Here is a 13,369-nt window from a genome sequence, read left to right on the forward strand (position 1 = left end):
ACTGCACTATAAGACATTTTGTATTGAGGTCAATAATGGCCACTGTAACTCCCTAATCAAGATAGTCCGGATCAGAAGACATGCAAAAAAGGGTATTAAAAAATTAAAGAAAATTAACAAACCACAAAAGCTGCAGATGAGTACTTTCAGCGCTAATGGATTTGAGAAGAAACAGTTTCCTCTTTTGTTGCTTCCATGTCAATGACAGTACTTTTTTTTCTTTGAAAAAAAATAAACCATATTTTATGTCAAGATAGTAATGTCATCTAATCACCTTTACCATGCTAAATGTACTAATTGTGAAAAATATTTTTTTATATGTGAGGTAAAGTAATTATCAAGGAAGAACACATGCAAAATATGCTGCACAAATAAAAATAAGCAGCAGCGGTATGCTTCATGCTATTTAGACTAAGGCCAGTCTCAATGGATGGTTTCATGTCCCTGTTTCCAAGACGTGAAACTAGAACATGAAACAACTCCTATCAATGCACGGTTTCACTTCACTGTTTCATACGCTAGTTGTAGCATTCAATTCTTCCATGGTGTTGTGATCAAATGTGCTATGTGAACTATGTAGCCATATGATATTGTTCTAAGTATTAGTATATTACAACAATCATGTTGGCAAATAAACGGTTTAGACTTTCAGAACCCGTCAATAGTTTCAGAGTACTACTCACATTGACTCATCAATCATTCATCTCGCTGAATCTTCAAGGCAATAGGTGTCGGATTCAGAATGTGCTTGTAATGCTAAATCGGCCGGGAAATGCAATACCTCAAGTCCTCAGCTACTCGATGCTATGTTAGTACTAGTACTAGTATCATTCAGTCTGAACAGATCTCTACCAACAGATGATGCGGCCATGGAAGTGGAACCACAGTACGACGGAAGGTGCGTCACCAGGCGGAGCAGCTGAGTAGGAGAGGCGTGCCCTGCAGCACCTGGACGCGGCACTTGCGAGTGGCTTCTCTCCGTCGCCGGAGTGTCCCTTCTGTGCCTGGTCGAGGCCGAGCTGGAGCTGCCTGACGTTGTGCCGCTGGAGCGAGCTTGATCTGCTGTGGGATGGACGGGAGAGGGAAAAAATGAGACGGGAGAGGCGAGGGGAGATGGCGGGAGTTGGTGAGGAGCCAGGGAGGCCGCCGGTTGCCCACCGCAGCAGATCGGAAGAATCAGTGGGGATGAAACCATACGGGCTCAGTGCGGGTTTCACGCTCTTTCCAAGACCTGGGAAACATCGTCCAAACGTTTCGTGGGGACGAAACGATTGCCATCGCTCTCCTCGTAAATACAGTGCCACATCATCAAATTAGTTGATATAGCACCCTATTTAATGCCCATGAAACCCCCATGAAACTGCCATTGAGACTGGCCTAACAAAGTTTTAAAGATACAAAGCACTACTAGGCTCCCCATCCAACACCAAAACTTTATAGTTGGACTCCAGAATCCAGATATGCTAAAAAGTTACTCGAAGTATATATTAATAAAAAAATATTAATAATGTAAATAATACTTACTAGGAAAAATGCAACTTGTCGATGATTCTTATCAGCAGCAAGTTGGGCTGGAGTCAAGCCAGTATTGTCTTGAACCGTAAGATCCTCCTTTTTGCCAGCTTGAACTAGCACAGTGCAGGACTCCAAATTCCCCCGAATAGCAGCCCAATGTAAAGGAGTACAACCTAAGGAAGCACTTACAATGGAAATGAACAACAAGCTGGTGGGAGAAAATGCTCTATTGATTGGAGAGATTGTCATTATTTGTATGAAGATAGGAAGGGTTTTGAAATAATTCAATGCATACCTTCTTTATCTTGTCGTGCCCTATAAGCACCTAAAAACAAGAGGAGACGTATGGTATCCGCAAATCCCTTATATGCAGCCCTACAAGTGGCATGAATATATATATAGATACGTCAGCAGGAAGTTAGACAATATGTTAAGAAGAGCACAAATACATAATACCACCAGGTTCATATTAAATGTACGGCACAAACCAGTGAAGAGGGCTTCTTCCATCGTTATCAGGGACGTCATGATCAGCATTCCATTTTGTAACAATGTGACAAAGAAATGCTGTCTGGCCATACTGTGAGGCAACATGTGTGGTCTGTGATATAACAGTAGATTGATTAAGGAATCATAAGTAAAACTCCAGCCACAGGCTACTTATACAGACTTAACTGAAGCTTTTATTTCATCTACTACAAATAGGCTACTCCCTCCATTTCTATTTCTAAAGCACATAATATGCTATCAATTACTACAAAATCAATGTCTATGTCTTAATAAAAGACATGTGAAATAAGAATCTATTTATGTGTCTTGAGTAATTGAATGCCAAACTTTACAGTGTTTGACCTTTTTGAATGATAATATACCATAAATTTTGAAATGGAGACAGTATTATTGTATATTAAGGAGTGAACCTAAAGTAGTGGGGGCACAAGGATTAGAGGTAAATGTTTAGACAAAAAGTGCAATGCATAAGTAAGGTAAATCAGTCATCTTCTCCCAAAATTGCCCTTGTACTAATTACTGTGATATGAATTTTGCCACTCTTCACTTAATAACTCATCAGATACTTGATAACATGCTTGGTGCTATTGCAAGAATGGCAAAATTTGCAGAGCAGAACAAAAATCCACTGTATATGTACATCTTGGTTATCCCATCCAAACCATTGTTACATCCAGAAAGATGTTATAATGTCTAGAGCGATAATGGTACATTTCTTAATCTGTGTGCAACTAAATTAACTCCATCTATTTTTGTATCAGAGGAAGTGAACCATCAGGAGAAATTATGAAAATATTCTAGACAGATAAAAGATACAATGATAACGGGAAGTGCCACGGGTGCAATAGAAAAATCAAACTACAAACCTGGTATCCATATAAATCAGCGGCATTCACCTTAGCTCCTTCTTTCAAAAGTAATTCAGCAACTTGAACATGACCACGCACAGCACTCCAGTGAAGTGCTGTTTGGCCTGTGTGGTCTATAGCATTTACATTGGCACCATGCTGTCCAAATTAAAAACTCAGAATCATCATCCACCAAAACCAACCCAAAAGGAAGAAAAAAAAAGCAATGCTGTAGTGAAGTAAAAACATATGATTAAGAAGGACATAACCACATTTTACAACACAGGACACACATGGTCGGAACAACGATTTCAAGAGAGGCAATTTTTAACATGACTACACTTAACATTTCTAATAATTATGATGGGCCTGTTTAACATCCTGAAGATGACCACTATTTCAACCCAACCAAGCATCCAGGTTCAATTTGAGAATGTCTTATGTCAGCTATGAATGAAGACAGAAAATGCCATTTGTTTGGAGATAAGATTGAAGGCACAGCTTTAAACAATACTCAAGAATATGCAAGAGAAAGCTCATTTTGCCTTCAAATCTAGCGAAACCAAAACCCAAGCTCTTCCATCAGTCCTATATTGAGATGGACATCGTATACACCATCCAACATCTCCCAAGCTACAGCAAAGCAACAAGCATAAAACTTGCACTCAGTTACAGCAATGGTTCTGCCCACCTTACCCACCAGGTCACCAGCCATAGTGCCCACAGGCAGGCTAGAATCTCGAACAGACTAAGGATGAAAACTCCCAATGACAACAACTCAGTAAAGCAATGGCCATAAGCTTGAGCTCATCTGCGCAATTCTCATCCGAGCAGGACGCTGGAGGGGCCACAAATACATTAAGATATTACAACGCGCAGGTAGCTTAGCTGCGCATTCCTCGGGCAAATCGTCGCTAGTCACTACCAACAAGTGATCGCCATTATCAACAGAGCAGCTAAGCCCAACAGGCAACAGGCTACCGCGTCGGGCATCGAGGAGGGGGAGGGCGGACCGACCTCGAGAATGTACTGGGCGGCGGCGACGCGGTTGTTGAGCGCGGCCCACTGCAGCGCGTGGTACCCGAGCGCGTCGGGCACCGTGACGGAGCGGCCATCCCGCTCGACGAGGCGGTGCAGCTTCTCGAGGTCCCCGTACGCCGCGCCCGTGTACACGTCGTCCTTGAGCGCCTCCTCCTCCTCCTCCTCCTGCCCCGCCCCCTCTGCGACGGCCGGTCCCGCTCCGCCGGTGGTGGCGGCGGGGGCGGCGTCCTCGATCACCTCGATCTCCGACGACGCCATGAGCCCGGGGGATCGGGCGGCCTCGCGCCCTCGCGGGATTTGGGTCGCGACTCGGGAGGCCACGGTGGTGGCGACTGGCGAGGGGCCTGCACCTGCTAGACACGGGGCCGCTTTGACTCGGGTTTTTTTTTTTTCATTTTGCCTTTTCTTTTTGTTTTTTGGTTTTGTTTTTGTTTTCGGCCGGACGGAGGAGAGCTTGGTTGGACTTGACATTTGGACGAGATCACAATAGTTTTGGGTTGGTTGTTGTTTTTTTTTTAATTTCTTTTTTTTTTACAACATTTTTTGAATTTCTTTGGGTTGGTTATTGGTCACGCCTCGCCTTGCCATTGACACGGATAACGAGAAACTGGCTCTGGTCAGTGAAAACAATTTGGCTCTTTTTTTTTTAGGAAGTAAAAACTTGCTTGCACAAACCCTAAAACAATCTGACCAAAGAACAAAACATAGAGTGTCAGGATGCAAAAGAAACAGTGAAGCACATCCTACGTCATGCTGGGGATGACCAACTGAGAATTATATTCATTTTAAATAATTGGTGGCATGAGAGAAATTCAATCCGGGAAGGAGGTTTGAGAATATCAGCTGACCATATAGCTTGCTAGAGCGGAAGACAGGCTGCGGAGAGAAAATTGCATTTTTAGCGGGCTAAACAATGCGCTTTGCAAAACTAGCATCCGAAACATTGTTTTCGTAAAAATAGCACCCAAAACAATTGTTTCTTGTTTTCTCTACCATTTTATCTTTTCTTCATCTTTCTCTTTATTTCTCCTAAAATCTAGACAAAAGTGTCCCTGTGCTAATTGAGACGCTAATTTCACGTAACATCCACATCTGCTGGGCACTGGGCAGGGCTGGTCGCCGCTGCAGGCCTAGACGCTGGCTGTCTACGTGTGACTGCATGTCTGCATGTGCCGGGACACATACACTAGATGGCCACATACCCATATAATAGAATAAACAAATTTATGTGTATCACACGTTCATAATTTGAGATTAAATAAGTTCATCTCACAGATAAGGAAAAACGAGTCTATCTCACAAATCAAGGGAAAACGAGGTCATCTCACATTAGACTAAAGGAGTTCATCTCACAGACCCATAAATTAAACCTAAATGAGTTCATCTCATATTAAATAAAAGTGACCACATCTTGCAAAATATCATTCATCTAATATGTAGCTTTCTCTTTGAAGTCATCTTCTTCGGTGCAAGTGCAGTAGGTATCCTCATAGGAGTAGCGGTGGAGGTATGTGAAGAACTATCCTCTCTCGGTAAAAAAGCAAGACGGCTGCACAAATGTGTGTAATGACAATTAGACAAATCTTTTTATTTGTTTAGAGTAAAATGACATAGGTTAAATGTGTTACTATTTCATACCTTCACGTTATCCTTGCTGGACTATCCCGTAGTATTTGTTCTCTCGTTGATATTTGTGGGGTGCTAAGCCTATCTGGCCTCTAATCATTTTCTTCCCTTTAGCATTAGTTGGCGCAGTATCATTATTTGGAGTAGTAGCATTGTAGCACCTTTCTTCTTATGGCCACCTTCAAGACACCCTTTCAACCCTAAGTTTTATTCGTCTTCCCATATTTCCTTTAGCAAGAGGAGCACCCACAACAAAATGGCAACTCCACTTGAGGCCATTGTGTTTTGTCTGTCATTGGCTCAATCTCTCTACCATAAGCAGTCTTAAATCTATCCACCGAGTAATACTCGTGCACAAATTGTTCAAGGTCAACTCCCCACTGTGTGGTTATAAAGGCCAATGCATGTTGACATGGCTTACCAGTGTGTTGCCATTCAAGACAAGTACGAGTCCGTTGATTTAACTTCACAATATGCCTTTCAACTTTCTTGCTATTGTCCCACACCTCTGCACTCTAATTAGCAGATGCATGTATTTTCCCAAGTGTCCCAACCCTCTAGTATTTGCCTTTAGCTGCAAATTACACAATTTCTTCTCTTGTTCCACAATTTCATGATCATCTCTCTGACTTGCAAATTACACAATTAATATCGAACATATACATTTAAAAAACACATGTAGAAAAAATATAGGTAGCTATATTCACCTTATCCGCAAGTTCAGCAACAAGTAAGTCATTGATGTCTCTTATCCAATTATTAAAAACCTCTGCTATATTATTAGTGATGTAGTCACACTTAATTTCTGGATGAAAGACACACCTATACCACAACAGCTTATGGAAGTCTTTTAACCATTTCAACACTTCTTCAGATTCATTAAGAATTGTTGCCATGTGATCATAGAATATTTCTTCCCTATAAACCCTTGCCGCGGGATACATCTTGCCAAACCCTCTGAACCTTTTCTGAAATTTTTTCATAAGATGAACAAAGCATTCTCTTTGCTCTACACTAGGAAACACATTCTTTACTGCATTCTCTAAGCCCTTACATGCATCCGTGCACATAGCAAGGAGTGGAGGATCACCTATTGCCTTCTTAAGTTGATTCATAAACCAAGTCCAGTTATCTTCCGTTTCAGAAGCTATGAACCCATATGCAAGTGGGTACATCCAATTATAACCATCAACTGCTATAGTCGAGGCTAAATGACCATTCCATCTTCCATTAAGTCCTGTAGAATCTATGCTAAGTAAGGCCTACATCCTTCCAAAAAACCATCAATGCATGGTTTAAGAGCACAAAAAAAATGATGGAAATATACATTACCATCCGCTTCAATTACTTCAATCTCCACTACACTTCTAGGTGACCTCTTCAGTACCTCAGCCTTCCATCTGAAGAGTAGCTCAAAACTCTCTTCCCATTTATCATAAACCTCGGCCAGAGCTATTTCTCTACCCCTCCATATCTTGTCATATGAAATTGTGACAGAGTGATCTTTTTGCAACTTATCTTGCAATTCTTTAGCACCCATATTGAGAGAATCCCTAAGGATACTCACGGCCTTGCTACCCATTTCTGAGAAGCTGCAGTAGTTTTCATCCTCATAGAAGAAACACATGTATGGCGATCAGTTAAAGTTGTGACCTGTAAATTACATAAGTAACGAGAAATAAATAAATTTACGAAAATCACACTATTTTTCAGGAATATAGCTAGCTATATTTACCTCCACGGTGCTTTGGACTTTATGTTTGCTGGCATTTATTTTCCAAGGGCAATCATCACTAGACTTGCAGAAACATCTAAATCTCTCCTTATCAGAGTGCGCTGTCCCTAATTGAAACTCCTCATTGATTGCAAATTGTCACACTGCCAACCTGAACTCGTCCATTGATGGGTACATCGTACAAAGATCCATTTTGTGGGTGGTCCTTATCATATGAAATAACCAACTCAGTAGGTATGTCATCATTATTAGGAATCACAACATCATCGCCATGACTACCCTCCTCAACCATTACACGATCATGTGATGCAGCTACCTTTCCTGACTCCTCGTCTCTCAAGCCTAAAAACACGTACATCTGATCTTCACTCAAAAGTTTGATTCGTCCTTCCTCATCATGTGTTTCTATGATCTGCAAGCTATCCCAATCAACTGGTGGCATAGTTTCCACAAATTCTAAATGGGACCTGAAAACCCATATTAACTTCATCAAACTGCACTTCAGACAGGAATTGGGAGAATAGGAGTACAGTCATTCATCACATACCTATGTATGGTAGGTAGTGGGGTCGGCCTCGGTGCGTCGTGTGGCAAGGTCGGAGTCACGACAACGGGCAACAGGGCTCTTACCATAGCGATCAAGTCCCCCTCAGCGATGGGGTGTGCTGCGGCATCAGGCGGAGGCAACACGTCGGGCCGTAGAGGCACGTCGCGCGGCACGTCGGACGGCGGCGACACGTTGGCCAGCGGGGTCATCTCGAACGGTGGCGGTACATCATCCATGGAGAGCCAGCTAGGGCTCGCGTGCGGAAAGAGAGAAGACGAATAGACGATACGAATGGCGTCGGCCTAGATGTTACGTGAAATTAGCGTCTCAATTAGCACAAAGGCACTTTTGTCTAGATTTTAGGAGAAATAAAGAGAAAGAAGGAGAAAGGGTAAAATGATAAAGAAAACAAGAAGCAATTGTTTTGGGTGCTATTTTTACGAAAACAATGTTTCGGATGCTAGTTTTACGAAGCGCATTGTTTAGTCTGCTAAAAATGCAATTTTCTCGGCTGCGGAGATGAAAGCTCTGAACTCTTCAGCGTCGGAGGGGAATTGCAGGCCACTACGGCGAAGGGAGTGGCCTCCACTAGGTACCCTAAAACTGAATGTTAATGGTTCTTTCAGGGAGGCGGAAGCGAGCGGTGGATGGGGATATGTCATCAGGGACACATGGGGATCAGTCCGGTTCAGGTTGCATAAACCACGCCTACAGCCCTCTTCAAATGGAGCTGGTGGCCTGTGTCAAAGGCGTTAGCGCAGCTGTGGCGCTGGGCATTTCTGACATCGTCTTAGAGTCTAATACAAAGCAAGTGATCACACGCGATAGAAGGGGATGAGTTCAAGCTTGCGTTAATGGGTGGAATTGTCCATGAGTTGAAGGAGTACTAGCTGAAAACTTTAGCCATTTTTAGGTGAAGTATGCGTCCCGTGATTGTAATCAACTAGCCCATGAATTAGCAGCTATAGGCTGAGCATCTCCAAGAGTTTTCTACTTTTTTTCTTCTAAAAACTTTAGTTTGGCAACTCCTAAAAAGATTTGGAGAGGAAAAAAGGTCATCTCCAAGAGTTTCTAATAAATGGCATCTAAAAAATCAATTTTAGGGCCCACATGAATTATGTTGCGGCTTTTTATCTTTTTCATCACAGGAAACTATAGGGCGCGCCCCTCGTGTGCTCCGACTCCGACACGGCCGGCTTGTCGCCATCGACGCCGTCGGCATCTCCGCTGGACCCTGACACCAACGACGAGCGCGTCTCCTCTTCGCCCTGCGGCTGCTCCCTGCTATGTTGTTCTTCCTCCGTCCCTTCGTCGCCGCCGTCGGCCTACGGGTCCTCCTGCGCTTCCCGACGCAGCTGGTTCCCGACAGCGGCCTGCTGCTCCTCAAGCGTGCTCTGCTCCTCCTCTTGCTGCCTCTGCCCCGTGTTGCTCTCCTCCTCGATGCCGCCGTCCAGGTTCTTCTCCTCGACGGCGGCGGCGGCGGCCCAGGGAAGGAGCTGCCGCATCATCAGAAGCTGGTTTTCAATTTAACATCTTGAACGCCGTCATGCAACCACAAAAGCTCTATTACATTTACATGACCCTACGCACATATGTCACTGCCGCATCATATTCATATCGCACCGTCAACCCTTTACTATGTACAGAGCACGTCACATGGCGCGCACGCATTCATGCCCTGCTTCAGAAATCAGAACAAGAGCAAGCACAGCGCCACGAACATGAAGAGGAAGAACCATGTCTGGTGCAGGGACCTCTCTACCTCCATATGCCACCATCTCTACCTGGGGTTCATCAGATGGTAAGTGCTCGAGTAGTACATGCCCGACGGCAGCGCCTGCCCACGAAGCACCAACAGGAGGACGGCCACCGCCATCCCTCCGGCCGTCGAGTGCATCATGCTGTGGTCCCTAAACAGTGTGGGGAGGAGAGCGTCGAACTGCGCGACGTGGGCGTCGGTGGGGTGCCACGGCGTCCGGGCTGGCGCGTCGGTCTCGACGTGCCGATGGTGGTGGCCGCCGTTGCCGCCGCTGTCTTGCGCGCTCTGTCACAGGGCCGGGCGGCGCGGGATGCTGGCCAAGCCGCGCGGCGGCTTCTTGGTGTCGGAGCTCCCGCCATGGCCGTAGAGCGGCACGAGCGCGTCCGGGGACGCCGCGGCCTTGCACACGGGGCACTGCCGCCTCGCCGAGCTCATGGCGTTGGCTTCAGCGTCGGGGCGCAGCCACTCGTAGATGTAGGGCCAGCAGTAGAGGTGCCCACAGAGCGTGACCATGGGCTCTGTGGCGCACTCGAGGCAGATGTTGCAGTCGAAGCAGCCAAAGCCAGACTCCGCCACGGCCACCGCGAGGGGAAGTTCCGCGCCACGAGGGAAAACGCTCAGGAGGTGAAGGAAACCCAGCAGGAGTCGAATACACGCGAGGCTGCGGCGCGTAAAGTTATGCGGATGAGGAGAAATTTTTTGACTCCTAAAATATTAAGAGATTGTATTAGGAATTGTTGGAGATGGATTTTTTATGAATCTTTCTAAAAACTTAGAATTAGGATAAGGTTTAGGAAGCCCTTGAAGATGCTCTAATAAGTGTCAAGAGGCTCAGCCCTCGGTGTTGGCCGGAGTGCCAGATTTTATTCATGTATTTGATGATATCAAGTGATTTAGCTGACGTGGTTGAGTAATGGAATTGAATTCCCTTTAAAAAACATAGTACTACCAAGCAAAGGAACTAAATATGCCCGTTGTCTTCTCATCACTCACTTATTTTTTCAACTGTGTTAAGGATCGCACACACTCATTATCTTTTAATGACAATTATTAATTAAAAGTTTTTTTACAATATTTTTCCTTTCAATGAGAGTTTAGGCAAATCACATATAATTTATTTTTAGTAATTGTATCGGGTTTATAAACTCGGGGTCCCTCATGGACTGGCTTCTCAACAAAGACTCGGCCCAGCAGACAACGTGGCAAACAAACATGTAACTCATGGGCCGGCCCAATTACCTAAACGACAGACCAGAAGGGCGATCCAATCACCGATCGGAAGGTCTGGCCTAGGAGGAATGGCGCCCGTTTCCGACTCCGGCCCACCTCTTTGATCGGAGCGCTCGCTTCGGTCTCCAGCCTGCCTCCGGACAGCCTCTCCGACCAGAAGGCCTGGCCAAAGCACTATTTCTGACTCCGACCCGCGTCTCCGACTAGAGATGCACCAAACCCCTGCTCACTGCTCTTCTCCAACTAGCGCATTCAGAGCCGACTGGGACTAACCGACCGAGAACGTCCGCTCGGTAAGGACCAAGGAACGGACGAAGAAAGTAAGACAGGGCACACAAGTCAAACCGCAATACCAGGGACCGTACCATGCGCACCTGCCAGGTAGTACTCTGTGACCTCCCTGGCACGATAGAGCCCAAGCAGTGTTATAGGCGTCGACATTTCCCCTATAGTATTGTGAGCGCCATTAACTCCCATACGGTAAGGCTTCCCCCACATGCCTCTAGGCACCGACAGTGTTGTGGACGCCAGCATTTACCGTACCAGACGAACATGGTAAAACCCCTTGTATGCCTCTAGGTATCAACAGTGTGACAGACGCCGACGTCTGCCATACCCGAAGAGGACAACACAACCTCCCACGTGCATCTGACATTCAACAGTATTATGGGCGCCTACCATCATCCTGTACCCACCGGTGTGGGAAACAAGGCTTAGTGGCAAATGTACTTCTTCCCTCTCACTTGTAAGGCTATCCCTTTCATCTATAAAAGGGGATGTGCTCTCTTTCAACAGACAGATTCATTTAGATTCATCAAGTTCACTACTACACAACAGCAGAACCACCAAGTTCAAACCACGAGCACACGCTCGAACACTTAGCTCATAGCGGGGCTCCCGTCACTCTCAGCTCTTCTGACCGGAGTCCGACCGGACCTCTTGCACCCCCCATCTTTCTCCTTCTCATTTGTAACCCCGCTGCAAACTTCGAGCACCTAGGCTCTGGAATAAAGTCACCGACCGACTCAAACTAGACGTAGGACACGTTGCCTGAACAAGTATAAACCCTGTGTCATTGAGTGCTAGGCCACCTCAGATCACAACATACGGCAAAACTACAAATATTTACGTGTTGGTCACTTTCTACACCGACAAATTGACACGTTCGATTTTAGACACTTAGAGCAGATGTGTGTTGAACCATGGACTATATCTTCTGCCCCGTTTGGTAGAGCTCCCACTGGCTCTAGCTTCTCTGATGCATTTACTATTTATGTACTGTTCATATGAGCTCTTTTTCTCTCTTCTCTCTTCTCTCTCCTTCTCTCACTGAGACAGTGGGAACAGGAGAAGCAAAAAAAAACTTGCTTCCCCTACTCCCATTGAAGCTAGAGATGGTAGGAGCTCTACCAAACGGGGTCTTCATCTGTTGTTATTTGTAGGAGTAAATTGAATGATGTCTCAGGTGTACTACGACCCTCTTTGGTATGGCTCCAGGCAGCTCAGGTTTCCATCTGTAAAATCCTGTAAAAATACTGTTCACAAGAGCCAAACTCTCTCCTTCCTCTCCCTCACAGAGCCAGTAGGAGCCGGTGAAGCCAAAATTGTTTAGACCTTACTTGTTTCAAATAAATAACAAGCGTGACACGGACAATGAGCAATAAAGCAATAGGAACATAAACAAACCAATTTTAAATACCTATATATAGACCATAAACAAGTAGAGACCATTTTTAGAAAAAAATACTAGTTTCATTTTTTTTGATCTAAAATAAATGCCAACGGGGATAGCAGTGCTACTGTATACATTAATACAGGGCCGCGCTCGTGGCCCGCCTCTCGAGTTGTTTTTGGGTAAAAGCAAGGCGGTGTGCGCAGAGATGAAGGCAGCGAACGAACTGTCATGTAAAATAATAGAAAGCAAACAATTTAATTCCGTGCAAAATTAAAAACAATTTTAAATATAACATCAACATATATATAACACCTTTAGAAGAAAATAGGAACTAGTTTCATACTTTTATAATTTAAAATAAATTAATTATGAACTTCTAGAGATTGAAGTATTCCGGTTTTTTTATTATTAAAGAAAATAGAAAATTACTTTTGAAACCAGCCGAGGACCAAATTTGTCCGGGTTTTGATAGTTGGAGGGTGTCTGTTACCCGGTTTCGTAGTTAAAGGTTAAAAATTAAACTTCAATGCGAGTTGGAGGTTCAAAAATATACTTTACCCTTTTTTAAATAAAAAAAGTCTTAAAAAAGAAAAAAATATTTTATGGGCCTCCACCTCAGGGTGTTGGGCTGTCGTTGGCCCAATATGGGGCCATTCCTGCAACGGACCCAAAACATCGGCCGGAACCGCATACGCCATCTCTCCTCTCATTGCTAAAAAAACTGTCATCTCTCCTCTCTTCTCTTTTCCTCCATTGGGCCTGTTTGATACAACTTATAAGCTGCTTATAGCTAAAATAAACTGAAATCAATAGCTAAACACTACATTTTTAGTAGCTTATTTTGGCCACACTTACTCCGACAGCTCATCCCTGAGGTCATTGG

At 44.6% G+C, this 13,369-nt stretch overlaps 1 protein-coding gene and 1 pseudogene across 2 annotated transcripts; both read right to left on the reverse strand.

Moving 5' to 3' along the window:
• Positions 1 to 585: 585 nt before the first annotated feature.
• On the reverse strand, positions 586 to 4,281 carry LOC136462847 (protein S-acyltransferase 24-like). 2 transcript variants are annotated; one of them, XM_066461896.1, is made up of 6 exons: positions 3,891 to 4,281; positions 2,922 to 3,032; positions 2,004 to 2,116; positions 1,811 to 1,890; positions 1,525 to 1,688; positions 586 to 1,062 (listed from the first exon to the last, which is right to left on the reverse strand). In XM_066461896.1, the coding sequence occupies exons 1-6, from the start codon at positions 4,170 to 4,172 to the stop codon at positions 904 to 906; spliced, it is 909 nt and encodes a 302-aa protein (XP_066317993.1). In that variant the 5' UTR covers positions 4,173 to 4,281; the 3' UTR covers positions 586 to 903. The 2 variants fall into 2 exon arrangements, with proteins under 2 accessions (XP_066317993.1, XP_066317992.1); XM_066461895.1 differs by having other exon boundaries at positions 596 to 1,062; positions 2,892 to 3,032.
• Positions 4,282 to 9,346: 5,065 nt separating this feature from the next.
• Positions 9,347 to 11,252, reverse strand: LOC136465215 (E3 ubiquitin-protein ligase RMA1H1-like; annotated as a pseudogene).
• Positions 11,253 to 13,369: the final 2,117 nt, after the last annotated feature.

The sequence above is a fragment of the Miscanthus floridulus genome, chromosome 7 (genome assembly GCF_019320115.1).
Source record: "Miscanthus floridulus cultivar M001 chromosome 7, ASM1932011v1, whole genome shotgun sequence".
Classification (NCBI taxonomy): domain Eukaryota; kingdom Viridiplantae; phylum Streptophyta; class Magnoliopsida; order Poales; family Poaceae; genus Miscanthus; species Miscanthus floridulus.

Bases quoted from the DNA above. Each gene is read 5' to 3' on its own strand.
- LOC136462847 (XM_066461895.1), bottom strand. From the start codon at position 4,172: ATGGCGTCGTCGGAGATCGAGGTGATCGAGGACGCCGCCCCCGCCGCC. The intron at 3,033-3,890 runs GTCGGTCCGCCC...TAATTTGGACAG, and splicing joins CCGCCCAGTACATTCTCGAG to CATGGTGCCAATGTAAATGC. The intron at 1,689-1,810 runs GTATGCATTGAA...GTGCTTCCTTAG, and splicing joins GGCACGACAAGATAAAGAAG to GTTGTACTCCTTTACATTGG.